Genomic DNA, 25119 nt, shown 5'->3' on the forward strand with positions numbered 1-25119 from the left:
AGCCTGCCCCACATGTGGCCCATACATATACAGCCACCCAATTAGACAAGATGGATGAAGCAGAGAAGTGCAGACCGAGAGGAGCCGGATGTAGATCGCTCCTGAGAGACACAGCCAGAATACAGCAAATACAGAGGTGAATGCCAGCAGCAAACCACTGAACTGAGAATAGGACCCCAGCTGAAGGAATCAGAGAACTGGAAGAGCTTGAAGGGGCTCGAGACCCCATATGTACAACAATGCCAAGCAACCAGAGCTTCCAGGGACTAAGCCACTACCTAAAGACTATACATGGACTGACCCTGGACTCTGACCTCATAGGTAGCAATGAATATCTAGTAAGAGCACCAGTGGAAGGGGAAGCCCTGGGTCCTGCTAAGACTGAACCCCAGTGAACTAGACTTTTTGGGGGGGCGGCAATGGGGGAGGTGGGGAGGGGAACACCCATTAGGAAGGGGAGGGGGGAAGGGGATGTTTGCCCGGAAACCGGGAAAGGGAATAACACTCGAAATGTATATAAGAAATATTCAAGTTAATAAAAAAAAAAGAATCATTGTTGTTTCACCACAAGCAAGCATATTCTGTTTCCCATACCTAGCAGAAAATCTCCTACATCTGATATTCAATCCATGCACTGTTGTCTGCCTTCCTAGACTTCATAAGCAACAACATTGGACAGACTGTATATTCTGGTTGAAATGGCATAAGTTTAAAGAAGGAGTGATACTATATAGGTTTTCTGACAGTGCGGACAATCTAGAAATGCGTTTTTCATAAAGAAAGCACATAGATATTTATAGGTCTTGGTTTACCTAGTAAAATGAAGTGTAAGATTTATACATATGTCATTATAGAAAATATAATTGTACACAATGCAACTGAAAGAAATCATGAATGTTCTACCCTATAGTTACTTAGATTTATAATAATTCTAATATAATATCCTAATAAATACACTTTATCTTTAATAAAGTATAATAAATGGCTAGTTTGTTCAGAAAAAAACACAATGGGTTCCACCTTATGTTAATGGCCTTTCGTCTAGTCGTTGCTAGGAAGCAGTAAGGGAAAAAGAAAGTAAAGAGACATGGAATTAAAAACAAGTGAAGGTTGGGGATTTAGCTCAGCAATAGAGCGCTTGCCTAGCAAGTGCAAGGCCCTGGGTTCGGTCCCCAGCTCTGAAAAAAAAAAAGAAAAGAAAAGAAAAGAAAAGAATTCTAGGCAAAAACAAGTGAAATTAAACGAGCAATTTGAACCCAAGCATTCTGAATCCGAATCAATGAGCTTAAATCAGGAGACTGTTGTCTTTCACAGCCTATGTCTCACCATTTTCAAGTGAATTTAGGTAGCTTTTAATACAGATACCTAGTTGGCGCCATAGATTCAATCATGCCTTTAAAGCTAAAGAATCGTCGTACTCCACTTTTCCAATTGTATGTGTTTGGTTTTGTTGGTGTGTATGTTCACTGGGGGCCCTTAGATTAGTGCTTCTCAGCGCTGCCTCAACTGTGAGGGAGGATATCACAGAAAGCACTTGGCAATCTCTGGAGACGCTTTTTCACATTCAAAATGAAGTGTAGAATTCCTAAGGCTTCCACTGGGTGAGATCAAAGAACCTGCTAAAATCCTCCCTGACGCCTCTGACCCACATTCTCACACCCATCATCTCATAACTATTTGGCCCAAAATATTAATGACAGTGTTGAAAAGATGACTTGGAATGAAAGGCAACACAAAGCAAGAACAATACTCTGTAAAACTATTGTAGAACTTCCCCAAAACCTCAGTAGAGAGCAGTTTAAGCTGAAAGAACCAAAACTCATCTATTTTTATTATCCTTATGGGTCATACATGAAAATACACATGAGGGTTTAGCTAGGTATTTGCCATGCCATGGTATTTCCTCCTACCTGAAGGGCACGTGTATATGTGTACACACACAGACTCATGAACATACATACCTGCATACACATAAAGCACATACATACCCGTAAACACAGGTGCATAAATACGGAAACACCTGCATGCATACATATGAATAGACTTGCATACACATATGTATATATCCACACATGCACATAGAGTTACACACACACACATACACACACAAACTACTTTCATTTTATACTTGTGTAATTCCTAACATTTGCTGAAAATTTAAAATTAAGATTAGTTTCTTATTGTTGAATAAAATAGCATTCTTATTGTCGAGTAAAATAGAGCCAACATTTCAACCTCTTTGATGTTTTTTTTGGTAATGTGTCTAATTAAAAATAACTAGGCTCCCCAGTGCATAATTACAGGAACACCTAAAATGCTATACTTCCAGCCAGTTTTTATGCAGTCATAAATAGGAGCCAGAAATATGAATGATCACCGTATTGCTCCGTGCTGTATGTGAACTGTTTCTGAATCAAAGCTCTCTCCTGAGTTGGGTATTTTCACTACACTTTTCCTTGCTGTGCAATCAACTCTCCGTTGGATAATTAATAAGAGCTTTTCCTCCACAGCCCTTGACGAGCAGCTTGCTTTCCCCTGTATTTTTAGCATGCACTATATACCTTCTTCACTCCGACTGGTTTTGGCAGTGACCCACAATCTAAATCTCTTTTCCCCATTTGATAGAAGTGAAACCATAATTATGCAGGGCTAATTTCAAATTACTACTTCATTCCACTCGCAAGTGATGAAGATTAGGGCTCTCGCTCTGCGTCTGAGTAAGTCAGCAACAGAAGCACAGGAGAACTCAGCAGGCAACATTTGATCCATGTGAACTCAATTACTTCTGTCAAACACATCCATTTTCAATAAAAAGCAAAAACTTCCAAACTGAGCTTTTTCTAACCATTTTGTACTAAAAAAGAAAATCATATGACTCCTGAAGGGGGTAGGGGATATGGAAAAAATGATAAATAACAGTTAGGGAAACACACATGGCTAAATGGATTGAAGTTAGTATTTGTTTCCCAAAACAAAAAATGTTTTCAAGAAATAATTTTGCATTCTTACAGTAGTTAATTACAGAAATATAAGGTGTGTTACTAAGCTAATATATAGCATTTTTTACTTAATAAAGTGAAAGCTAGAGTATTGTATGGTTTGACTCAACACAGATTATTACAGATAAAGCTGTCCTCTTCTCTTAAAGGAAGTTCAGTGGGAACTTTAATTGGTATGAAATAAAGGGTCCTGCATTACATAGCTGGCCTTGTCGACTGAATCTGTGCTATGTTATCATCAAGGATGAGATAATATAGCTAATTAACTGCCTAGCTTTCTCAATCCTGAAATTCAAATTCTGGAAATTTTTAGGTCAAGCTCAGCCTACCTACAGATGTAATAGTTCTCACAGGGATGACTGACTATGACTAGGTTTATCAAGTCATCACCAAGAGAAGATTCTACAAATATTCATGTATAATAATGTATTACAACAAATATATTCAAATTTCAGGTTCCTGACATAATTATAACATTAATTAAGCCTTAACATAATATGGTTAGGAGAGAAAGTAAGTAATTAAGTGGCATTAGGTAATAAGGTCACATTATAAATATATTTCAATAGGCCACTTTTTTGTGCTTTGACAAAATTGACTAATATGGTGTCCACGGTCTTGAATATATGAAATGTCAATCATTTCATAGCATTAAAATGACTTATTTCTGGATATTGAGAATTTGGCCACTGAATATTTGACTAAGAAACCATTGATTTAAAAGATTTTTGAGACACAACAAAAAAAAATTCTGTATGTGTAGAGAAATGTAAAAATAAATAAGCAAAACGGTATGCTGCATATTTTATTACATTCTCTTTTCTTTTTGTTGAATTATTCGCTTTCCTCCTGCTTTCAAACTTCTTTATCACCCTTTAAATCAAAGATATACCACCCTTCCAACAGGAGTGAAGAGTGTAGTAGATGTAGAAAGAATCATTAACGAAATAATAAAGTATAAACTAGGTAAACACTTAAGAGTTTAAATGAATCTAACACAGGGCAGTGTTCGAGCAAAGTAAGGCGTCACCTAGTGTTGACCAATCATAGCATCCCTCAAGAAGCAGTACTAAACTACAGATTGGAAGGGTGAATAGAAGTTAACCAGGAACAATGAAGACAGATGACCATTCAAGGGATAAAGATCATAAAAGAACAAGTAAAATGCTTCTGAGAAACTGAACAAACACTGTATGCTTCACATGTAGAGAAAAGAACAAAGAGCAAAGTTAAAATAAGGTCAAACCTAATTATGATCTGTGCTGACTAGTTTTGTGTCAACATGACACAAGCTATAGTCATTGAGAGGAGGGAACTGCAACTGTGGAAATGCTTCCAATGAATCAGGCTGTGACTGGACAAGAGTGTAAGACTTTTTTTTTTTAAATTAGTGATCCATGACTGTTAGTGGATTCATTAATGAGATCAGTCCGTTGTGGTTGGTGGTTCTATGAAAGAGCAGGCTGAGCAAGCCAGGAAGAGCAAGTGAGTAAGCAGCACTCCTTCCTTTCCTCTGTATTCACCCCTCCCATAGGATCCTACCCTGCTTGAGTTCTCGTCCTGACTTTCTTTCAGGATGAACAACGATGTGAAAGAACAAGCAAATAAATCCTTTCCTCCCCAAGGAAGGTTGCTTTGAATCATGATGTTTCATCACAGCATGTAACCCTAAGACAAATTTTAAGATTAGAAAAAAAAAATCTCATAACGATCACTACTGAATTTTAAAATGCAGGGGGGAGAAGATACACGCGAAAAGCAGTAAGCTTTGCATTTCTTTATAGATTCTACAATCGCATGCTTCAAAGGTAAAACTAGGCAAAACTATGCATAAAGCTATTTATTATATTTTAAAACAAGTTCCAATAAGATCTAGCTTTAGATTGGAGAGGGAAATGGAGGAGAGTGATTCTAAGAGATAGATAATTGAGCGGTAATTTCTAGGGACATTTTTTGATGGTTTGGATAGGTATTTAGGAAGAAAATGTCTGAATCAGTCAGAGACTTCTGGCCAATAAGATTATTCCAAACATCATTTTCAAATTAATATTCCAATAGTGCAGGTTACAGTAGAGTAATTTAAGGGTGACAGCATTTCCACCATTCTTTTACACACATGCACTACTTATATACATTTTTCAAGAATGTGTGAGAGCATTTAAGGCCCCAAAGAAAACTCTCATTTTTTAATGTTAGTTATTCAATGAGATGAATTATTTATAAAATTAATATGTTTAAATTCTGTGGGGAGCGGGTGTGGCGGCAGTCCCAAGACGGCGCCTGGGACTGCAGCTAAGTCTCATGACTAGCACCTGACTTCCTCACAAAATTCTACTAAAATGGACATGTGATATTTGATACTATCAAAGACAATTGGCTGGGGCAAGGTAAATGGCTCAGCAGCTAAGAGCCTTTCGCAGATGAGCTAGATTTCATTCCCAGCACCCACATGGTAGCTCATAATGGTCTTAACTTCCAATTGCAGAACCTTATGCTCTTCTTCCTTCTTCTGTGGGCACCAGGCGTGCTCATTGTGTAGAGACATAGTTAAAGGCAAAGACTTAACACAAGAAAGTAACTGGAAATGTTTAAAAGAAAAGAGACATTATTAAGACATTGCTCCACTGCCATAGCAGTGAGAAAAAAACTCAAGAATTTAGATAAATTCGATCATTTTTTTTAATTATTATTTTTCAGCATGGGTATTTTGCTTGTATTATTTCTGTGTGCCACATCCATTCTTGTGCACAAGGAGGCCAGATGACAATGTTGGATGTCCTGCCACTGAAGTTACAAACAATTACAAACTGCCGTCTGAGTGTTGGGAACTGAACTCAGGTCTCCTGCAAGAGTAGCCAGGGCACAACCATTAAGCCTTATTAGCCTTTGCAATTCATCCTGCTCTCACTCACTGTGCTCTCTACTCAGTTATGTAGAGTATGGGCCCCTCCCCCAAAATAATAACGTTAACTTCTCACACTAGCAGACATTCAAATAGAAGCACCGCTCCCTTGAGATATGACACATTCAATGGTAAGTGCCAATAGAATATTTTCATCTCATCATTCAAATTTTATCCTCTAAGGGATCAGGGGCTTCCTATACCATCTGTTAATTGGAATGAGAACCAATTTCATAGTGGTCTAAGTTAGCCTCCACCTACTCCCTAAAATAACATAAATGATCAGTAGATTGTTGCCTTAAAATGACAATACGCAGTTAAAGAAGTTACTTATAAACCTTTTACCTATATTTTATAATGAACTACAGTCAACATTAATTAGTTGATTTTTTTCATATAATTACATATGACCTCCCCATAAATGAATGTAACTGTTCAAAAAAAAAAGTACTAGACCATTTACATAAATCTAATCAAACGAATTGTTTCACTACTCCAAAAACTTAGAAGGATTTAGACGCACAATGTCCATTTGACAATATTCTTAAGTGTATATGTGTGCATTGGTATGTAGATGTGTAAGAACTTACATTGAAAACTAACTACATAATTAATTATAGGAAATAATGTAAAAGTCCTAAAATAGGAGCTCGTACTGGAAAAGGAAATGTTAGTACATGCAAGAGTTTTTGAGAAAATTAATAATCTAGCTTCATTGACTTTGCCAAGTAAATGATATTGTTTTGTCTCTCTCAATGTTTAATGAATTTAAAGTCAAGCTTGAGCAAACTAGAAGGGTTAGTACACATAAAAGGGGCTTGGGAAACAAGAACAGTTATGAAAACAACAGACGGTTCTGCTCAGCATCGGGTTCTCTCCTCAGTCAATACACATGAACCCCTTGTTATTACTTAAAATTAAGATATCATGAGAGCACACATTTTCAAAGGAAAAAAAATATGCCTTCTTCCTCATACACTGTTCTCTACTTTGGCATGAAGTACTATCTTGTTTCAAAAAGCCATTGATAAATATCCAAGTCTGAAAGGGCAACTTAGCACACTGTAAGCAAAGTGAGAGAGCATTTTCAAATGAACGAGGAAGCATGCATGATCAAGTTTCAATTTAAAAGAAAAATTAAAGCAGAAAGAAAAAAACTCCCCAAGTGCAAATTGCTTTGAAATGACCTTTCTGTATTGGCTCTGTCTCCAAACAGTTATTTTCATGGGGCACTGGTTATTATGCATTTAAAATTGATCTATAAATTTCGAAAAGCAAGCATATAATTGCAACCATATGTAAACAACATAGTAAGCTAAGACCTGCGAGATGACAAATGTTTTTTGTTTTTTGTTTTTTTTTCTGAGAAGTTCATATTGCTGAACCTACTTGCGAAGAATTTTTAAATGGCAGCCAAAAGCATGCCAGGACAAGATATTTTTCATTTGCATGCTGTACAGCAAAACAAGGATAGACAACAACTTCATGAACGAAAACCACAGTGGTAGATGGACAACAGCCCTACAATGGATGGCGGCAGGCTATTGTCTTTGCCATTAAAAAAAAAAAAAAAAACTTATGTGAATAAGAGGAATATAAAATTCACATGGAGAGTCAGACACTCTCTGAGCATTAATTATGTATCGTCAGTAAAATCGTGCATTAAATCTTTCATCATTGCTTGGAAACTTTGATATTCAGAGAAGAAATGAAACTTGAAGAGAAATACTCCCCAGAAAAGTAAAAGATCACTTCTAATCACTGGTGGAAACACATACACATGATCCAAGAGAAGTGAGAAGCCCTCACAAATCCACAAGCAAAGGCTTACCTTGACAGGTACCATTTTTCTCTTCATATCCGGCCTTGCACATGCATTTCCCGATGGGAACCAGCCACTCCCCTTCAGCACTGCAATGCATTTTGGGAGGATCGTCTGTCACAGAATGGTTGACGCAGGAGCCTGACACCTCTAGCAACTGGGAAGAATCTGCTCCAGTGATCGTGTCAGGGAAAACAGCCAAATGTCTAACTACAGAAGGACATTTTTTATAGTAGACACGGACAGAAACCAGAGCAATGCAAGCCCCGACATCTTGGAAAGCAAGATAAAATCCCTTTTTGCTCAGAGGTCCTACATCTCTGACCTCCGTATTCAGCTTCATGACACGGTCTCCAAGGTCAAGTTCGGTGAAGCTCTCATCAGCAGCAATGGTATCGATCTTGATGTACTGGTTCTCTTTGATATTTCTCCCATTCTCGTCATCCGACTCAAAATAATACATGTTAAAGGTCTCCTTGCAAGTCCCCAGTCCGCCAGGAAGGCTGTTGCAATCCCTCAGAGTAAACTTGAGTTCAATAAAGATTCTGGAAGCACCTTCGTTAGAGATCCAACTGGTCAACAGCCAATTATTCTGATTCTGTTCCATAACTTTGCACACTTGATAGGTGTGGATGGGGGCATAGTTTTCATCAACTTCACCAATCTCTTCCCACTGTAGACGATAAAATAAAGATTTTTTAAAAGAGATGGAAACTTAGATTGTAAACAGAAAAAAAATCACAAAAGGCATAAAACCTAATTTATCCAAAGAAATATGTTTCTTCATATTGAAATAACTCATATAAAAACCTTGGGGAGAAGAGACTCACAGAAAACAATTTTCTTTGATTTCCTGACATTCATGTTAGGGATTCAGTGTGTGGTCTCCTATATACTAAAGCATTTACTCTCCAACTATCTATATCTTTACATACCCAAGTGTTATGTAAATTACCAGATTAGCCCACAGGTGGGAAAATTAGGAATAAAATGGCTAAAGAGGAAAAATGTATATTTTTAGAAGAAAAATTTAAAAATAGCTATATGTATAGTAAATAAAGTAAGGAAAATGCAAGTATTCGGAACAAAAATAAGTGTTGGCATTTAGTCTAGGCTCCGCCCCACAGTTATGCCTGCCTGACTCACTGTAAAAGGACTGCTTGCCCCCTCCTCACTCTCTTGCTCTCTTCCTCTTGCTTTCTCCTCTTGATCCTGCTCCCCTTCTCTCCGCTTGCTTTCCCCTCCCCCTCTCTCTCCACGTGCTCAAGGTTGATCTCCTCTCCTCTCCTCTCCCCTCCCCTCCCCTCCCCTCCCTTCCCCCTCCCCCCTTCCCGTCTCTCAGCTCCCCTATTCCATACTAAACAGTCCTGCGGCTGGTCCCTTGGAGGGAAGGGATGCTTCAGCCTGGGCCTGGAGAAATACTACTCCCTTCCTTCACATCATACCAAAGTCATCGAAACATATCTCTGGTTTCTCTATCTTTTTATAAAACACAACGGTAAGTCTATGAATAAGATTAAAATTATTGTTTGGATACTTTCTAAATGGTCTCAAAGTTTGTTCCTAACCCACAGAGCTATGTGGTTGATATTGGCTCAATGAACGGTTACCTAGCAACAAAATGAAGACTGCTCATGTACTGATCTACCTGTAGGTGAGTGGGCCCCTCCGCCCTCATCAGAAAGCTTCTTGTAGTAAAGGGTAAAGGACACAGAGACCCGCAACTGAACAATGTGCAGAAAGTTAGGGATTTGCTGCTAAGTAGACGTTGTTGTTGCCGTTTTATCAAACCCTTTCTCTCAAGGGTATGCAGAAGAGAAGGCAGGGAGATGGAAAGAGCCAGCGATGGTGGATGGCTTCAAGGCAACAATTTCCGTACATGATAGGAGGACGCACATATGAACTTACAGAGGCTGTGAGGGCACGCATAAGACCTGCACACCTTCAAACCAAAGTCCAAACGCTGAGAAGAGGAAGAGGGCACAAACACCTCCCTTAGAAGAAATTACTTGGGAAGTAATGCCTTCTGGGAAAGGGAAAATCTGTTTGATCCAATGGAGTGTCACCTTGCAAGGGTAGGTAGGACCCACACCCAAGAATAATTGGACAATATAAAACAGACTTGTTTCTTCCTTCCTTCCTTCCTTCCTTCCTTCCTTCCTTCCTTCCTTCCTTCCTTCTTTCTTTCTTTCTTTCTTAAAGCAGTGCGGCTTTTTGTTTCATTTTGTTTGTTTGTTTTCTCTTAATTTGTTTGCTTTGATTGTTGATTGCAGATTTGGGGGTGCAGGAAGAGAGAAAGATACAGTAAACAAGGAGGTGGAGAGGATCTGGAACAAGTTGGGGTAATGGAAGAGAGATATTAATTCAATTCATGGAGAAGATGCAGTGAGGGCCTCGTCCTTTCTTTTCCTTTCTAGAGTTCTGCACGGGAAAGCAGTTTTTCTCTGCCACATACCTTGCCAGCACCACTGAATCACCCCAGGGCCAACAAGCAGAGGGGCCCAATTGATTAAAGACCAAATCCATTAAAACTCCAAACTAAGATTTAACTTTTCCTTTTATGACTTAACTACATGAGGAACGTTTGAAGTAGTCACAAGCTAACAAGGAAGATGAAGTTTAACTGGAAGAAAATATAATTTTAAAACAGAAAATGGGAATAAAGAATGGAATCACACAAAATAAAGATTTTACATTTGAGAACATAGTTATTTATTTAATATTTCAAAGTTGCAGAGGATGCATAAATATAATAAAATTTGAAAGAAAATCTATTAGTTCAAAATGAATAATAGATATTTAATTCATTGAAAATTTCACTAATTTGAAAGCTAAACAGGTGTTAATTGATTTATCCATAGTTCAGGGAATGATGCAAATTAGAGATAAAAATCTATATATTTAACCAGGGTTATTCTTGTCATTTTGCATATTAATTGTGTTCCAAAATGGAATAATATTTATTGGTGTACTTTCTATTTACAACCATCCTAACATTCCAAATGTACACTATGTATGACAGTAATAAACAGTCTTAAGATAAATTCCAAAACATAACTTGGGCAAACAGGACTTACAAATCACTTATTTTCACTAAAGTCTTTAGAGAAATGTTAACACATTCCAGAAAAGCCCACTATAGACTGTTTTTAAGACACCATTTAAGTTAAAGGAATTTTATAAAGTTGTACTGAAACTACATATGCTCTATATAATTAATTATATAATTATACTCTATACAAGTAAATTTTTAATATAATTAAAATGTATAGCCAGCAATATATAACTCTAACTTTCAATAAAGAGGGGAAAACACAGCTTTAGATATTGTTTATGACTCAAAATTCTCAGAGACATTAATTTCTATAAATGCGAAATTAAGCCTGGCATTTTGTTTTCATTGTGTTCAGTTCACAAGAATATAGAAAATGTAGAGTGGAAATAAATCTCACACTTCAGATTGCCTACCTCAAACGTCTAGCTGCCATTAGACAGACACATGTAAGAGGTGCTAATGAGAGAAAACTGCTGAGTGGCTCAAATTCACAAGAGAAACACACAAATGTTTCATCATGACAATAACTTCCACAGGTTTGTGTGATCAGGGGCTAAGGTCTTTCATTCCGCACCATTTTTCTCTCTTTAAAAGGAATTATCAACTTTGCTACTGATTTTACTGAAGCTAATTGGTCATCCAAACAAACAAACAAAAAAAACCCTGCTTATATATGCTTTAACAAGCAAATTGTCACTTTATTACTATAAATCACTTCTTCATATCATAATTAATATTTACAGTAAAAGAACAATAAACAAAAGGTAAAGAAAAAATCAATTTACCATATGGTCAATTGAATAAGTGTGTTTTATATTACTAAAAGGAAATATAACATTGATCAACAAAAGAAAAATTAAAATAATATTGCATAAATATTTATCTTACCTTATGATAACATTTCTAATAAGGCAGAAAGTTTTCGATCATTTGCCTTCAAATGCTTATAGAAGACTTGCTTCCAGATCATATAATACCACAAGGTTCAGAAAGATAAGGTTACCAAATAAATTAATGGAAAATATAAGGGTCCTCAAACATTATAAACCAAGGTGGACACAGCCCTTTCAAGTCAAGAACAAATGCTAAGTGTATTGGACAAGGCAGCTGAACACTTCCTGCTCTGAATTTCAAAGCATGTGCATTAATGCCATAGCCCTCAAAATCATTTCAATTAATGGAAATAAAGTATTTAAAATCTGTTGTTACAATTTTATTTATATATACTTTTAAAAATAATACTGAAAGCTTATAAAATACATTGCAAGGACCAAAAGGAAGACTTTAAACATTGTAATAAATAAATAAACAGACAAACAAATAAATAGAAATATTCCAGTCAAGGACTGTAGATATGAGAATACCCGTCCCCACTTAAATACATTAAAGAATGAGGAAAGTATTTTATTTGTTTTAGATTAAATGTGAAATAATACCCTTAGTTTTTTGATAGTTTTATGTCTTTTAGCATAAAGAAATGATCTTGTTATTCATAGAAAAAGGTATGATGAAGAAACAAACAAATAAAATAAAGTAAAGTAAAATAAAGGCAAAACAAGCAATATCCTTCAGCAAATCCTAGGAAAGGGCTACATAAATTTCCAGTTACTTTTACAAAAGATTTATCAAGGAGATTACAGTAATCTTGTGAAAGATATGGAAGACAATCTCTTTTCAGTTTTTCTGGATGGCCTATGATTCTGTAGTTCAGAAAAATAACCAGTGAGAAGTCTGTGAAGAAGTCAGAAGGTCTGACTGAAGAGTGTGGACAAGGGGCAGTCTCAGCAGTTCAGACAAATCTCTGCAGTGTATACTCTGTGTTTGCAATAGTTTAAGTCACCGTTATACAGATTAGATTGGCATGGCATCTCTCACAAATGCTTATAGATTTGTCTCTTTTCTCAGGCCCTGAAAACTTCGAGAAATTTGCATCCCTGTCTCACACCTGGTCACACCTCCCATGTCAGCCATACTCATTTCCTGAGTCACCAATTTGTATGTGTGTCACACACTATTCTTTTTCTCCCAAAATTGTAAGAAATGCCTCCCTTCTATCTGTTGGCACTGACCCTCTAAGCTTCTTGCCTGGTATACCAGCTGTCCCTTCTGCTTCACACGGCTCTCCTTTCCAATCCACCAGCACACATTCTCACTTCTTTTTCCATTAATACTTGAAAATACTCAGGACACAGAGTGTAGGCTATAATCTTCCTTTAGATTGTGTTCCCAAGTCCATACTAAGAAGTATTGTGTGAATGGAATTGATTCTGACCTTAATGCTATCAGGGTTATAAATCAACCAGTTCTGTTTTCACTATTTTATTTCTATTTATCTTTTTTTTTCTGTATCAAGGAATGAATCAATGGAATTAAGAAAGAGTGCTAAAGAAACTTCATAGTCAACTTCTGAATAGACATGCTAGACTATCTTTGACAGAGGAAAATCATGCCTGGTAGTTCAGGTTTAGTCCTAAGTATTCTGATCTTTAAATATATAAACTGGAATCCAGACACTGGCAAAGTAGTTCTGCAAACTAAATTGAGAACTGAATCTGTCTACTGTCACCAGTTAAAAATGTTAATATTTCGTTTTTGTAAAACAGCATAACCTAAAGGGCCTAAATATTAGATTACTAAACATTTCAAAAAATAGAATATTTGAAGACCAGAAGCAAAAAAAAAAATATAAACACACATAAACACAGTACGCGATGGACAAATTTGGGCAGATCAAGCTGACTTCCCGGGCATACATCTCCCTTTCATCTGAGAGTGACTTGGGGAACACATCAGTTCAGTGCACAAATTACTACTTCAAGAGACCATGCTACTAATTTTAGTCACCATATACTCATAATAAATCCTTTCTGTATATACAAAACAAATGTGTTAGAATTGAAGCCTGCCTATCCTAGTGTATGCAACCTCAGGCTCTACAGTGAAAATATTAATGTCAAACATTCATTCATATAGCACTCCTTAAACTAAAAGTTCTACTAATTGGAATTAATTCATAATTCACTGTCTTTATGATTTATATTCTGATGAAAACAAAAATATGTTTTCCTAGAAATTGTCCAAATTCTATAGGTTCAAATTATAAAATGTATGAATTTAGAACATTTGAGAACAAATGTTTTATTTTTTAAAATATCGACTTGTGTGTGTACATGTATGTGCATGCTCTCATGACTTTGCATACCACAGTATATGTGTGGATGTCTGAGGACAACTTTCAGGAGTCAGTTCTCTTATTCTATCATGAGTAATTTTGAAATCAACTACAGGTCAACAGTCTTGATAAATGCACTTTTATCAATCTAGCAATCTTGCCACCATAACACCAGTATTTTTTATTAGAATTCTAAATATTTATTTAAATATATTCTAATGCTACAATTATTCTAAATTTTATGATTTTAGCATTGCCTATTGGCCAGTTGGATAATGCTTTACCAACATTACATTTCATAGCTTACTTTAGGTTCTTTATCCATGATGTCAAAATTTAAAACTATTCAATTTTTGTCCGGTGAGATTTATTCAGCATTAATTAAATGCCATTTTCTTTTTTCTATAAGTAAGTACTGGTCTATGTGTAGTATGTTTTATTCAGTTTAATGATATTATCATCTGAGACCATGAAGTTTGAGGTTTATTAAAAAGAGTAATATCTCCCATGAGCCCAAACATGGATAAGAACCATGTGAATGGGTATTCAAATCTGGATGCCATGCACATTCCCATTGTGAAACACTGAGTCTCAAATATACATTACTCTCATATATAGTTACTGTAAGATTTCTGTTTCTGAATGGAGTTATTTTCTAGGGAGATATGTCAAACCTCCATGAAAATGTTTTGGGTTTTACCCTTATTTGTATATTACTTATTATAATGATTTATGTCTTAATGCATGATTCATTAGTATATATAAATATATATTTATATGTGTGTACGTGTTCATAAGTATATATTCTATATGTATATATATTTACATATATCCTGTTATCTTTAAGTGAGTAAAATTGGGCTAGATAATTTTAAATTTTGACACAAATTGCTTCTTGTGGGTTATAAAAATCACTAGCAATTTATCCACTTTTAATAGTATATAGAACAAATATACTGTATCCCTTCTTCAGAGGCTCGAGCTTATGGAAGTAGATAGAGGATCAGAGCCTGAGAAAGTGGGTGACTATTAGAAAATGTCTTCTGGACTCAACAGGACAGCTGAGTACATGAACACACAACTACCATGACAGCATGCCCAAGAAGAGAAAATCACAGCACTGAGATGTGAAGTCAGGACACATCCTCCCACTAGCAGTGCAGTGATGGGCAGTTGTTAGATTCTGTGAGAGTAAGGGTGTTTTTTTTTTTTTTGTTGTTGTTGTTTTGTTTTGTTTTTTTGCCTACGAATGTAGCCTCTAATAAGTCTATGACCATCTAGTGGAAGGTAAAAACAAGCAAACAAACTCCAAGAATATCTGGAGCGCACATTGGCCTTGATATGGAGAAAATCACAAAGAAAAGTGAGAAGGGCAGAGGGTCAACAGTAAGAACCTTTATGGAGGGATGGCGAGCACAATTAAAACTTGTGTGGAATGAGCGAGGACTTAATAAAATATTTTGAAATATCTTTTTATTTCTTGTTAGGCCATTTGTCTACATGTTCACATGATCTAGGGCATTCAATCCAAAACATTTACTCTGAAGGTGAACTAGACATATTCTAGAAGGATAACCAACAGAGGTATATAATTATGACTAATGGTAGAAAAGTGTGCAACTTAGCTAATGTTGCTATTGATAAAACAAATTGGGGAGGAAATGGTCTATTTGGTTTACACTTCTACATCTTATACTATCACTGTAGAAAGTTGGGTGAAACTCAAACAGGATAGGAATGTGGAGGCAGGAGCTGATGCAGAGGTCATGTAGGGCTATTGCTTTCTGGCTTGCTTCCATACCTCGCTCAGTCTTCTTTCTTATAGAATCCAAGAACACCAGTCCTGGGATGATATTGCCCACAATAGGCTGAGCCCTCCGCTATTAATCACGAGTTAAGAAAATACCTTACAATCTTACCTACAGACTGATCTATGGAGCTATTTTTCTCAATGGAGTTTCCATCCTCTCTGATGACTCTAGTTTGCATCAAGTTGAAATAAAACTTCATGTAGCCCAGTGAGGCATTAGGCTACTGTGATTTTCTTGTATATTTCTTGCTACTTAATGTATTACAATTGATGACAACTCATTTCTCATTAGGAAATTAAAATGATTACTGAGTAAAAGTATCTCGATTTCAAGTCAGTAGGCATTCCTGATGACTTACCCAAATGTTCAAACTACAAAGAGTGAAACAGGGGTAATGTTTGTCTTGGATCATAATTCTTTGAAAAACATTGCATTTCATACATAATCCTTGTATTTGTGGAGAGCTCACTGCTTTCATAGCAGAGAAAGAAAATAGTTGTGGCATAATTATACTCTTTTACCCAATCATAGACCTGACTACACATATTTGTAAATAAGCAGACAGAACATAAGCAAGTCATGCTAATAACTGCCAAATTCTCTAAGATCATAATTCAGATTTACATCATTGTCTCTGTTTTCATTGGAGCCATGATTTATTTTACTTTTCTAGATTTACTCATTTTACATATATGAATGTTTCCCTGCATGAATATATGTACAATGTGTGCACTTCTGTTATTTAAAAAAATCAGAAGAGACTGTTGGAGCCTCTGAAATGGAAGCTACAGAAGGCTAAACCACCATGTGTGTGCTGACAAATATAAGCCCAGATACTCTACAAAATGAACAAATTTCTTAATTGTTGACCCATCACTCCAGTCCTAAGGGTTAAATTTTCAATTATAAAATATAGATTCACCCGTCATAACTTACCAAGGAAACAGGAAACTTTTCATTGCTTAAAGAATCAGATATTTTCTTTTCTCATAAAATATTAGGGAGAGTGTTAGTGATAGAATTAGAATTCTGTAACTATAGCCACAAAACTTTCTAAGTTTCCTGACTTTTGGCAACTCAGCAGGCAAAAGAAACATCTTTGATTAATGAAGAAACTCAAAAAAGAAGTTTAGACATAAAAATATAACACAGCATTTCTGTTTCACAAAATTAATCTCTCTAAATAGTTCCAGTTCTTTGGTCAAATAATTATGATAAAATGTTCAAAGTCTATCAAAAATAATTTGAATACAAATGTTGTCTTTTTCTGAAGTAATGTTAGTGGCAAAAAATAATCTCTCAGCCTGTAGAAGCTTGAGTTGCTTGAAATATCTTTTAAATTCATGAATATAATGTAATAATGTTGCTAGAAATGACTCAATTAATTTTCTATATATAAATTAAAACTGAAATTGATTATTTTATTGCCTATGGACATGTGCAAATATTTTTGAGCTCAGATTTAATTCATTATATAAATAAAATTATTTGAGAAAAACATTTAGCTTTTGAAGGTTGTATGAGAATTTTCATAGGGAAGTTCATAAGTAACTGAGTAATTATATGCAACAATACATGTGAATGACCAAGGAGAATTTCTTATCTCCTTGAATGCTTTATTTAGCAATTATCCTTTATTTATTATTTATTATCTAAGATGAAAAGAAACAGGTTATAAATACAAAAGCTCCACGGGAGTAGTTTGTAACAGAAAACAATTATAAGAAGAAACTTTCTCTTTTCTTTTCTTTTTTTTTAATATTTCTTTAATCTTTTTAAAGTCCAGTCATTATCCCCCTCCATCCCATTCCTCCTCCCCAGTCTCCAAGAGGATGTCCCCACCCATCCTCACCCTACCCCAACCCATGGCCTATCTACTCCCTGGGGCCTCAAGTCTATTGAGGGTTAGGTGTGTTTTCTTTCACTGAGGCCAGACCTGGCAGTCCAATGCTATCTATGTATTGGGGTCCTCATACCAGCAAGTGTATGCTGTCTTGTTGGTGGCTTAGTCTCTGAGAGATCTCAATGGTCCAGGTTAGTTGAGACTGCAGGTCTTCCTATGGGGTCGACATCCTCGCCACCTTATTCCTGCCTTTCCCTAATTCAACTACCAGGGTCCCTGACTTCAGTCCATTGGGTGGGTGTAAGTATCTTCTTCTGTTTCAGTCAGCTACTTGTTGGGCCTCGTGGAGTGCAGCCATGCTAGGCTCTTGTCTGTAAGCACACCTTGTCTGTAATAGTGTCAGGCCGGGGAGCCTCCCCCTGAGCTAGATGCCAAGTTGGACAGGTCACTGGACTTCCTTTCCCTCAGTCTAAGAAGAAACTATTATATCTTTGGGGGCTAAAGAAATCATTCAGTAGTAGAGAACGTGCTTATCTACCATGAACAGGATCCTGTGGCTCTGAACTTGATTTGAAGTGCCATAAAGAAATGTAATGCCCAAAAGGAAGTTTATGATTTGATCAAGAAGCTCACTTCTTAATGAAATTGTATGATAAATATAATATAAAATCTAAAATTAAAAACTAAGCATCATATATGAAATTATTCCACTTTTAAGGTAAATATTAAATAGGTTAATGTATGTAATGGTAAATACTTCATGAATATTTTAACAATGAAATCCTGGAATTCTTCCTTGAAAAAAATCTTATTAACAAAAACAAATTAGAACATATTAGCTTGTCAATAATAATTTTGGAAGACAAAATGGAATTAAGTATGAATGTCTAAAATTAACAAATTAATAAACTGAGTAACATCTTAAATGATCTCATCAGCACCCTATTAAAAAGCAACCCATTATCTATGGTGCATATTATCAGATTTGTCAGCAACTTTGTTCCATTGGTTATAATTTCACAAGGAGCAGCTTAAGTCAAATAGGATTATAGAACACTGATTTAGTTCACTGTGACAGTAAAACCATGTAAGAGGGTGTCTTCAAACTGCAGCTTCACAGCATGTGGTTTCTAGTACATGATGCCAAGAGATAGCCAAACAATTGATATCAAGTGGAACAAATTATCTCCGTTGTATCATTATAAAAGTTTTTATAACCACTGAGTTCATATCTTTCTTAAAATGTCTGTGATCCCAATTATATATGTGCTTAAAATGGAGACACACATTTATTGCTGATGTCATTGTGAGCCACTACAGCCACTGTGGAAATCAGTGTGGAAGTACCACAAAAGAATAAACACGTCCATAGAAATTAGCCATTCCACAAGAGAGTAAACATGTCCATAGGAATTCCGCACCATAATGTAGAGTACTCCTCACCCATGTTTATTTTGACACTATTCACTTCAGGAAAGTTGTCGAAATACACTAGAAACTCCTTACAAATGAATGGATTAGAGAAAGACAGCACATATGTGTAATGAGTTTTCATTCAGAACTAAAGAATTACAAGTTGACATTCACAGGAAAATAGATAGAGCACAAGGCTGCTGTGCTAAATGAAGTAAGGCAGACTCAGAAACACTAATATACCATGTTTTCTTTAGGCAGAGAGGGATCTAGAAATGTGGGAGTGATAGGGAACAAGGAGAGGGAGAGGGAGAGAGGGAGAGGGAGAGGGAGAGAGAGAGAGAGAGAGAGGGAGGGGGAGAGGGAGAGGGAGAGGGAGAGAGAGAGAGAGAGGGAGAGAGAGAGAGAGAGAGAGAGAGAGAGAGAGAGAGAGAGAGAGAGAGACTAGAATAGGATGGGGTCTAAAGTTCTAAAGACTGAGAATAATATACCACACATGAGAGGAAAGCAGATGAGGAAACTGTGAAGTAGGAGATGCTGGTGAGAAGTAGAGAAGGAACAGGATTGAGGCAGTGGAGGCTGAATAAATACAAGGTATCTTATGCGTAGAAACACTAAAGTGAAGCACGTGCTTTGTAAGGCAACAAAAAATTGAAATGATTGAAGACATATATATCGTGGAGATTTTATGATCCGAAAGGAGTCTTCATTTCTCAAGACTTCACCGGAGCACTGTACTCAAGTTACAGCATAATTACTGGAAAGTGTCGCTCTGTGACCATCACCAGACGGGGAAATCTTCAGACTATCCACATGTGTACATTCTCAATAGTGTGTGAAATTCAAAAGTGGCTCAATCGTTTCCATTAATCTAAATGTTATCATGCTATAAAAAATGTAAACAATGCAAGTTCTTTGGAGAAACTTTCTTTTCAAAGTAATATGAAAAAGAAAAAGGCTATTATAAGTATGACTCAATTTAATAAAGAAGGAAAGTGGATTAACCTGTGGTGTGCTTACTGTTTCAGACAAAATAAATACAATTAACTTCTTGCTATCTTGCCAACAATATCAAACAGATTTCAGTAAACCATTTGCAGCCCTGGATGTTGCATCCAGTCTATGAAATGTATCTAAAAATTATGATGCTGTGTCTGCCCTCTGCTTTGTGCTATGCCCTCACTTTTCACTAGATAATATTATACTTTGTAGCCCAGGTCCTGACAATAGCACATAAATCATTTCCATATTCTGCATTAGTCATGTTTCTGTAATCAATGGCTATTCCACACAAATTTCCATCTTATATTTTTTGTTGGGAAACAGCCATATTAAGGCTGTGAGCTTATTCAGGTTTAAGTGATTATAGAGTCATAACAGAGACTCAGTCCCCCATTCCCAGGCCACAGAAGGATTAATGAAAATCCTTAGAAAAGGAGGCTTTCTACTGTCAGAGGGCTGTGCACTCAGCAGCCGCATGTCTATAGGGACAGTATTATTTTCAGACTTTCAACACTTTTCTACTTGAGATAAAAGAAAATAAGAAAGAATTGTAGGCCCATTGGAAATCTTGTCTCCTCCATTATATTTGCTATGTTTGCTTTTGGGCCCAACAATAACAAAAACAAAAACAACAATAACAGCAATATCAACATCAGCAACAACAACAACAACACACACACACACACACACAAACGCACACACACACAAACACACACACACATACACACAAATATACTCCTAATTGAGGGAAAAGTAACTGGTTAACAAAAGCCTGGACACGCAAGTTTGAAAGGTCTAGTCATACCTGTACACTTGTAATTCCAAATCTTACTGTTGGTACTTGTATGTTTTTCCCTTTTGTTCATCTGCACACATACACCATGTGAACATGCGTGCTGTCATATATGGAGCATATGTGTGTCTCTGTCTAAATATCTCTGGTGTGTGTGTGTGTGTGTGTGTGTGTGTGTGTGTGTGTGTGTGTGTTTGAATGCACTTGTGTATTTAGGATGACCGAGGCTGTCTAGAATCATCCTTGATTGCTGTACTACCTAATTATTCAAGCCATGATCCCTTTGGTAAACCCAGAGCTTGTCAATGCAACTCATTTTGCCACCCATCTTGCTCAGGGAATACATGCTCTATACCTCCCAAACCTGGAATTACAGGCCGGAGACTCTGCCCACCCAGCATTTACTGAGTCCTGGAAATCCACCCCAAGTCCTCATGGTTGTGCAGAAAAAACTTTACCAGCTGAGTTATTATTCCCAAACCCACTCCTTATAATTTGATACAAATTATAAGGCACAGTACAAATTTAACAGTAAACTTTTTACAATAAGGCATTACTCTATGTATAGGCATTTCTGTAAATTTTACCATAATTTTTTTGTAAATTTCACAATTTATTATAAAAAATGATATTGAAATGAATGATAAGAAATATAGACAAACAAAAAGCCTTTAAATATTAGTAGAATTGCCATACTAAAGAGAAAGCTCTGCATTTATACTTCATGGTTCTGTCTTCCAGTTGAACTTCTTCTTATCATTCTGAGCTCTCCATTAATCATTTTAAAGCCTCTTGCTTCACATAAAAGCACAAGTGGAAATAGTAGCAGTAGTTATTAATTGGGTAGTTGGTTTTGAGTTTGATAGCAAAAGAAATACTCTTTTTTTCCGGCTTATCAAAACAGTGTGTTTCACCATCAAATTCTGGGTACAAATATTAGATAATGTTCAAATAGCACATAAGTCTGTTTAGGACACTAAGATCTAGAATTTTTCACCTAATATAGTTTAGATACTATTTGACTTGTAGTTTTTTTTGAGTGACCAAACAGGATTTTTTATATAAACAAGAAAGTATTCTGGGTCACAGTAAATATATAAATGTCTTGGCCTCAATTTTTGGTATTTGTTTCATAACTAATAGTTTGCCTATTACATAACTTCACTTCTTAGACCTTATCCAAAATGTGTCATGGGTTTTTCAGACAGTATATGCCCTTTAGGACACCACTAACAATTTATCCATTCCTTTTTGACTGGTTAGAACAACTCCTATATAATTTTTGAAACAGATAATTATTAGGACAAAACCATGCAAATGTAGAATCCTGTGTAGTAAAGGCTTCCAGAAGCAGAAAATAGTCTATGCTACCGAAGATAGATATACACTGGTAACTTGATTAGAGAAGGAATGCATACTAAATTTTAAAATCTTTTAATTTCAGGATTTCTACAAATCAAGGGGATTCAAATTGGCAAAGAAGACATAAAAGTATCACTATTTGCAGATGACATGATAGTATATATAAGCGACCCCAAAAATTCTACCAGAGAACTTCTTCAGCTGATAAACAACTTCAGCAAATAGGCCGGATATAAAATTAACTCAAATAAATCAGTAGCCTTCCTATATACAAATGATAAACAGGTTAAGAAAGAAATTAGGTTAACAACTTCCTTCCCAATAGCCACAGATAATGTAAACTATCTTGGAGTAACTCTATCCAAACAAGAGAAAGATCTATATAAGAACTTGGAGTCTCTCAAGAAAGAAACCAAAGATCTCAGAAAGTGGAGAGATCTCCCATGCTCATGGATGGGCAGAATTAACATAGTAAAAATGGCCATCCTACCAAAGATTCAGTGCAATCCCCATCCAAATCTCAAGACAATTCTTCAAAGCCATTGAAAGAGCAATTCTGAGATTCATCTGGAAAGGCAAAATATCCAGAATAGCGAAAACAATTCTTAACAACAATGAAAGAACAGCTGAGGGAAATCACCAAGCTGGACCTCAGGCTCTACTACAGAGCAATAGTGATAAAAACTGCATGCTGTAGGTACAGAGACAGATGAGTTAATCAATGGAATAGAATTGAAGACATAGAAGTAAAACCGCACATTTACTTTATCTTTGAAAAAAGAAGCCAAAAATATATAATGGAAAAAGGAAAGTATCCAAATAAATGGTGCTGCTCTAACTGGATGTCTGGATGTAGAAAAATTAAAATAGACCCATATTTGTCACCATGTACAAAGCTCAAGTCCAAGTGGATCAAGGTCTTCAACATAAAACCAGACACACTCAATCTAACAGAAGAGAAAGAGGGAAAGAGCCTTGAACTCATTGGCACAGGGTAAATTTCATAAATAGAACTCCAATGGCTCACCTTCTAAGATCAAAAAATGATAAATGGAACCTTATGAAACTGGAAAGCTTCTGTAAGGAAAGGATAGAGTCAATAAGACAAATTGGCATCCTACAGATTGGGAAAAAAATCATCACTAACCCCACATCTGATAGAGGGCAAATATCCAAAATATATAAACAATTCAAGAAGCTAACCACTAAAAAACCAAACAACCCAATCAAAAAAATGGGGTATAGAACTAAACTGAGAATTCACAGCAGAGGAATCTCTAATGGCTGAGAAGCACCTAAAGAAATGTTCAAAGTTCTTAGTGATCAGAGAAATACAAATCAAAACTACCCTGAGATTCTACCTTATACCATTTAGAATGGCTAAGATCAAAACCTTAGGTGACAACACATGTTGGCAGGGATGTGGAGAAAGAGGAACACCCCTCCACTGCTGGTGAGATTGCAATCTTGTACAACCACTCTGGAAATCAATTTGGAGTTTCTTTACAAAATTAAAAATAGACCTACCTAAAGACCCAGCAATACCACTCTGGGGAATATACCCAAAAGATGTCCCATCATGACACAGGGGCACATGTTCCACTATGTTCATAGCGGCCTTATTTGTGTTTGCCAGAACCTAGAAACAACCCAGATGTCCCACAACAGAAGAAAAAAATACAGAAAATGTGGTTCATTTACACAATAAAATACCACACAGCTATTAAGAGCAAGGACGTCCTGAGTTTTGCAGGCAAATGAATGGAACTAGAAAATGTCATCCTGAGTGAGGTATCTGAGACCCAAAAGGACATGCACAGTATGTTCTCACTAAAGGTGGATATTAGCAAAGAAGAAGAAGAAAGAGGAGGAGGAGGAGAAGGAGGAGGAGGAGGAGGAGGAGGAGGAGGAGGAGGAGGAGAGAAGAAGAAGAAGAAGAAGAAGAAGAAGAAGAAGAAAAGAAGAAGAAGAAGAAGAAGAAGAAGAAGAAGAAGAAGAAGAAGAAGAAGAAGAAGAAGAAGAAGAAGAAGAAGAAGAAGAAGAAGAAGAAGAAGAAGAAGAAGAAGAAGAAGAAGAAGAAAGAAGCAGCAGCAGCAGCAGCAGCAAAGGAAAAAGAAAAAAAGTCCCAATTGGGAGGGACAAGAAAGCAACCACAAGTGAAGGAAAGAAGGGACAGGGAAAGAAAAGGGGAGAGGGGAACATGATTTGGTATTGGGTGGAGGAAAAGGACTGAAGCCCTGAGGGCCAGCAGAAAGAAAGGAAACAGGCGACCTAGGAAGGAAGGAGTGTGGGAGGACCTTCTAGAATGTACCAGAGACCTAGGAAGTGAGAAACTCTCAGGACTCAGAGGGGGAATCCTAGATGAAATGTCCTATAGTGTGGAGAGGGAACTTATTAATCCCACCTCCAGCAGAAACACAGGGCATCAAGTGAGGGTTCTAGAACCTCTGACGCATAATTCTTCTTGCCTGAAAGAAATGCATGGATGGAAATGGAGAAGAGCCTGAGGAAAACAAGGTCCAGCAACAGGCCCAAAGTTGGATTCAGCTCAAGTGGAGGCCCTAAGACATGACGCCAACTATTACTGAGGCTATGGGGCATTCACAAAAAGAGACCTATCATGACTGCCCTCTGAAAGACCCAACAAGTAGCTGAAAGAGTCAGATGCAGGTACATGCACCCAACCAATAAACAAAAGCTCCTGAACACTGTGGTTGTATTAGGGAAAAGTTGGAAGAAGCTGAGGAGGAGGGCGACCCTGTAGGAGGACCATCAGTCTCAATTAATCTAGTCTGAATCTCTCAGATTCATATAGGACTCCCGGGTCTAGGTTCAGTCATAGAATATGCACCTAGCCCTCAAGAGACTGATGCTACAAGGACTTTAGAGGTCTGGTGGGATGGGTGGAGTGGGGACATCCTGGTGGAGACACTGGGGTGGGGTGG

At 36.6% G+C, this 25119-nt stretch overlaps 1 protein-coding gene across 8 annotated transcripts in view; it reads right to left on the bottom strand.

Moving 5' to 3' along the window:
* Positions 1–25119, bottom strand: part of Epha5 (EPH receptor A5) — a 353750-nt gene that overhangs the window by 267325 nt on the left and 61306 nt on the right. For all 8 annotated transcript variants that reach the window (XM_032917099.1, XM_032917097.1, XM_032917098.1 and 5 more), the window contains exon 3: positions 7733–8396. In XM_032917099.1, coding sequence (XP_032772990.1) covers positions 7733–8396 — 664 coding nt within the window. The remainder of the gene's footprint in view (positions 1–7732; positions 8397–25119) is intronic.

Source organism: Rattus rattus, chromosome 11 (genome assembly GCF_011064425.1).
Source record: "Rattus rattus isolate New Zealand chromosome 11, Rrattus_CSIRO_v1, whole genome shotgun sequence".
NCBI classification, from domain to species: domain Eukaryota; kingdom Metazoa; phylum Chordata; class Mammalia; order Rodentia; family Muridae; genus Rattus; species Rattus rattus.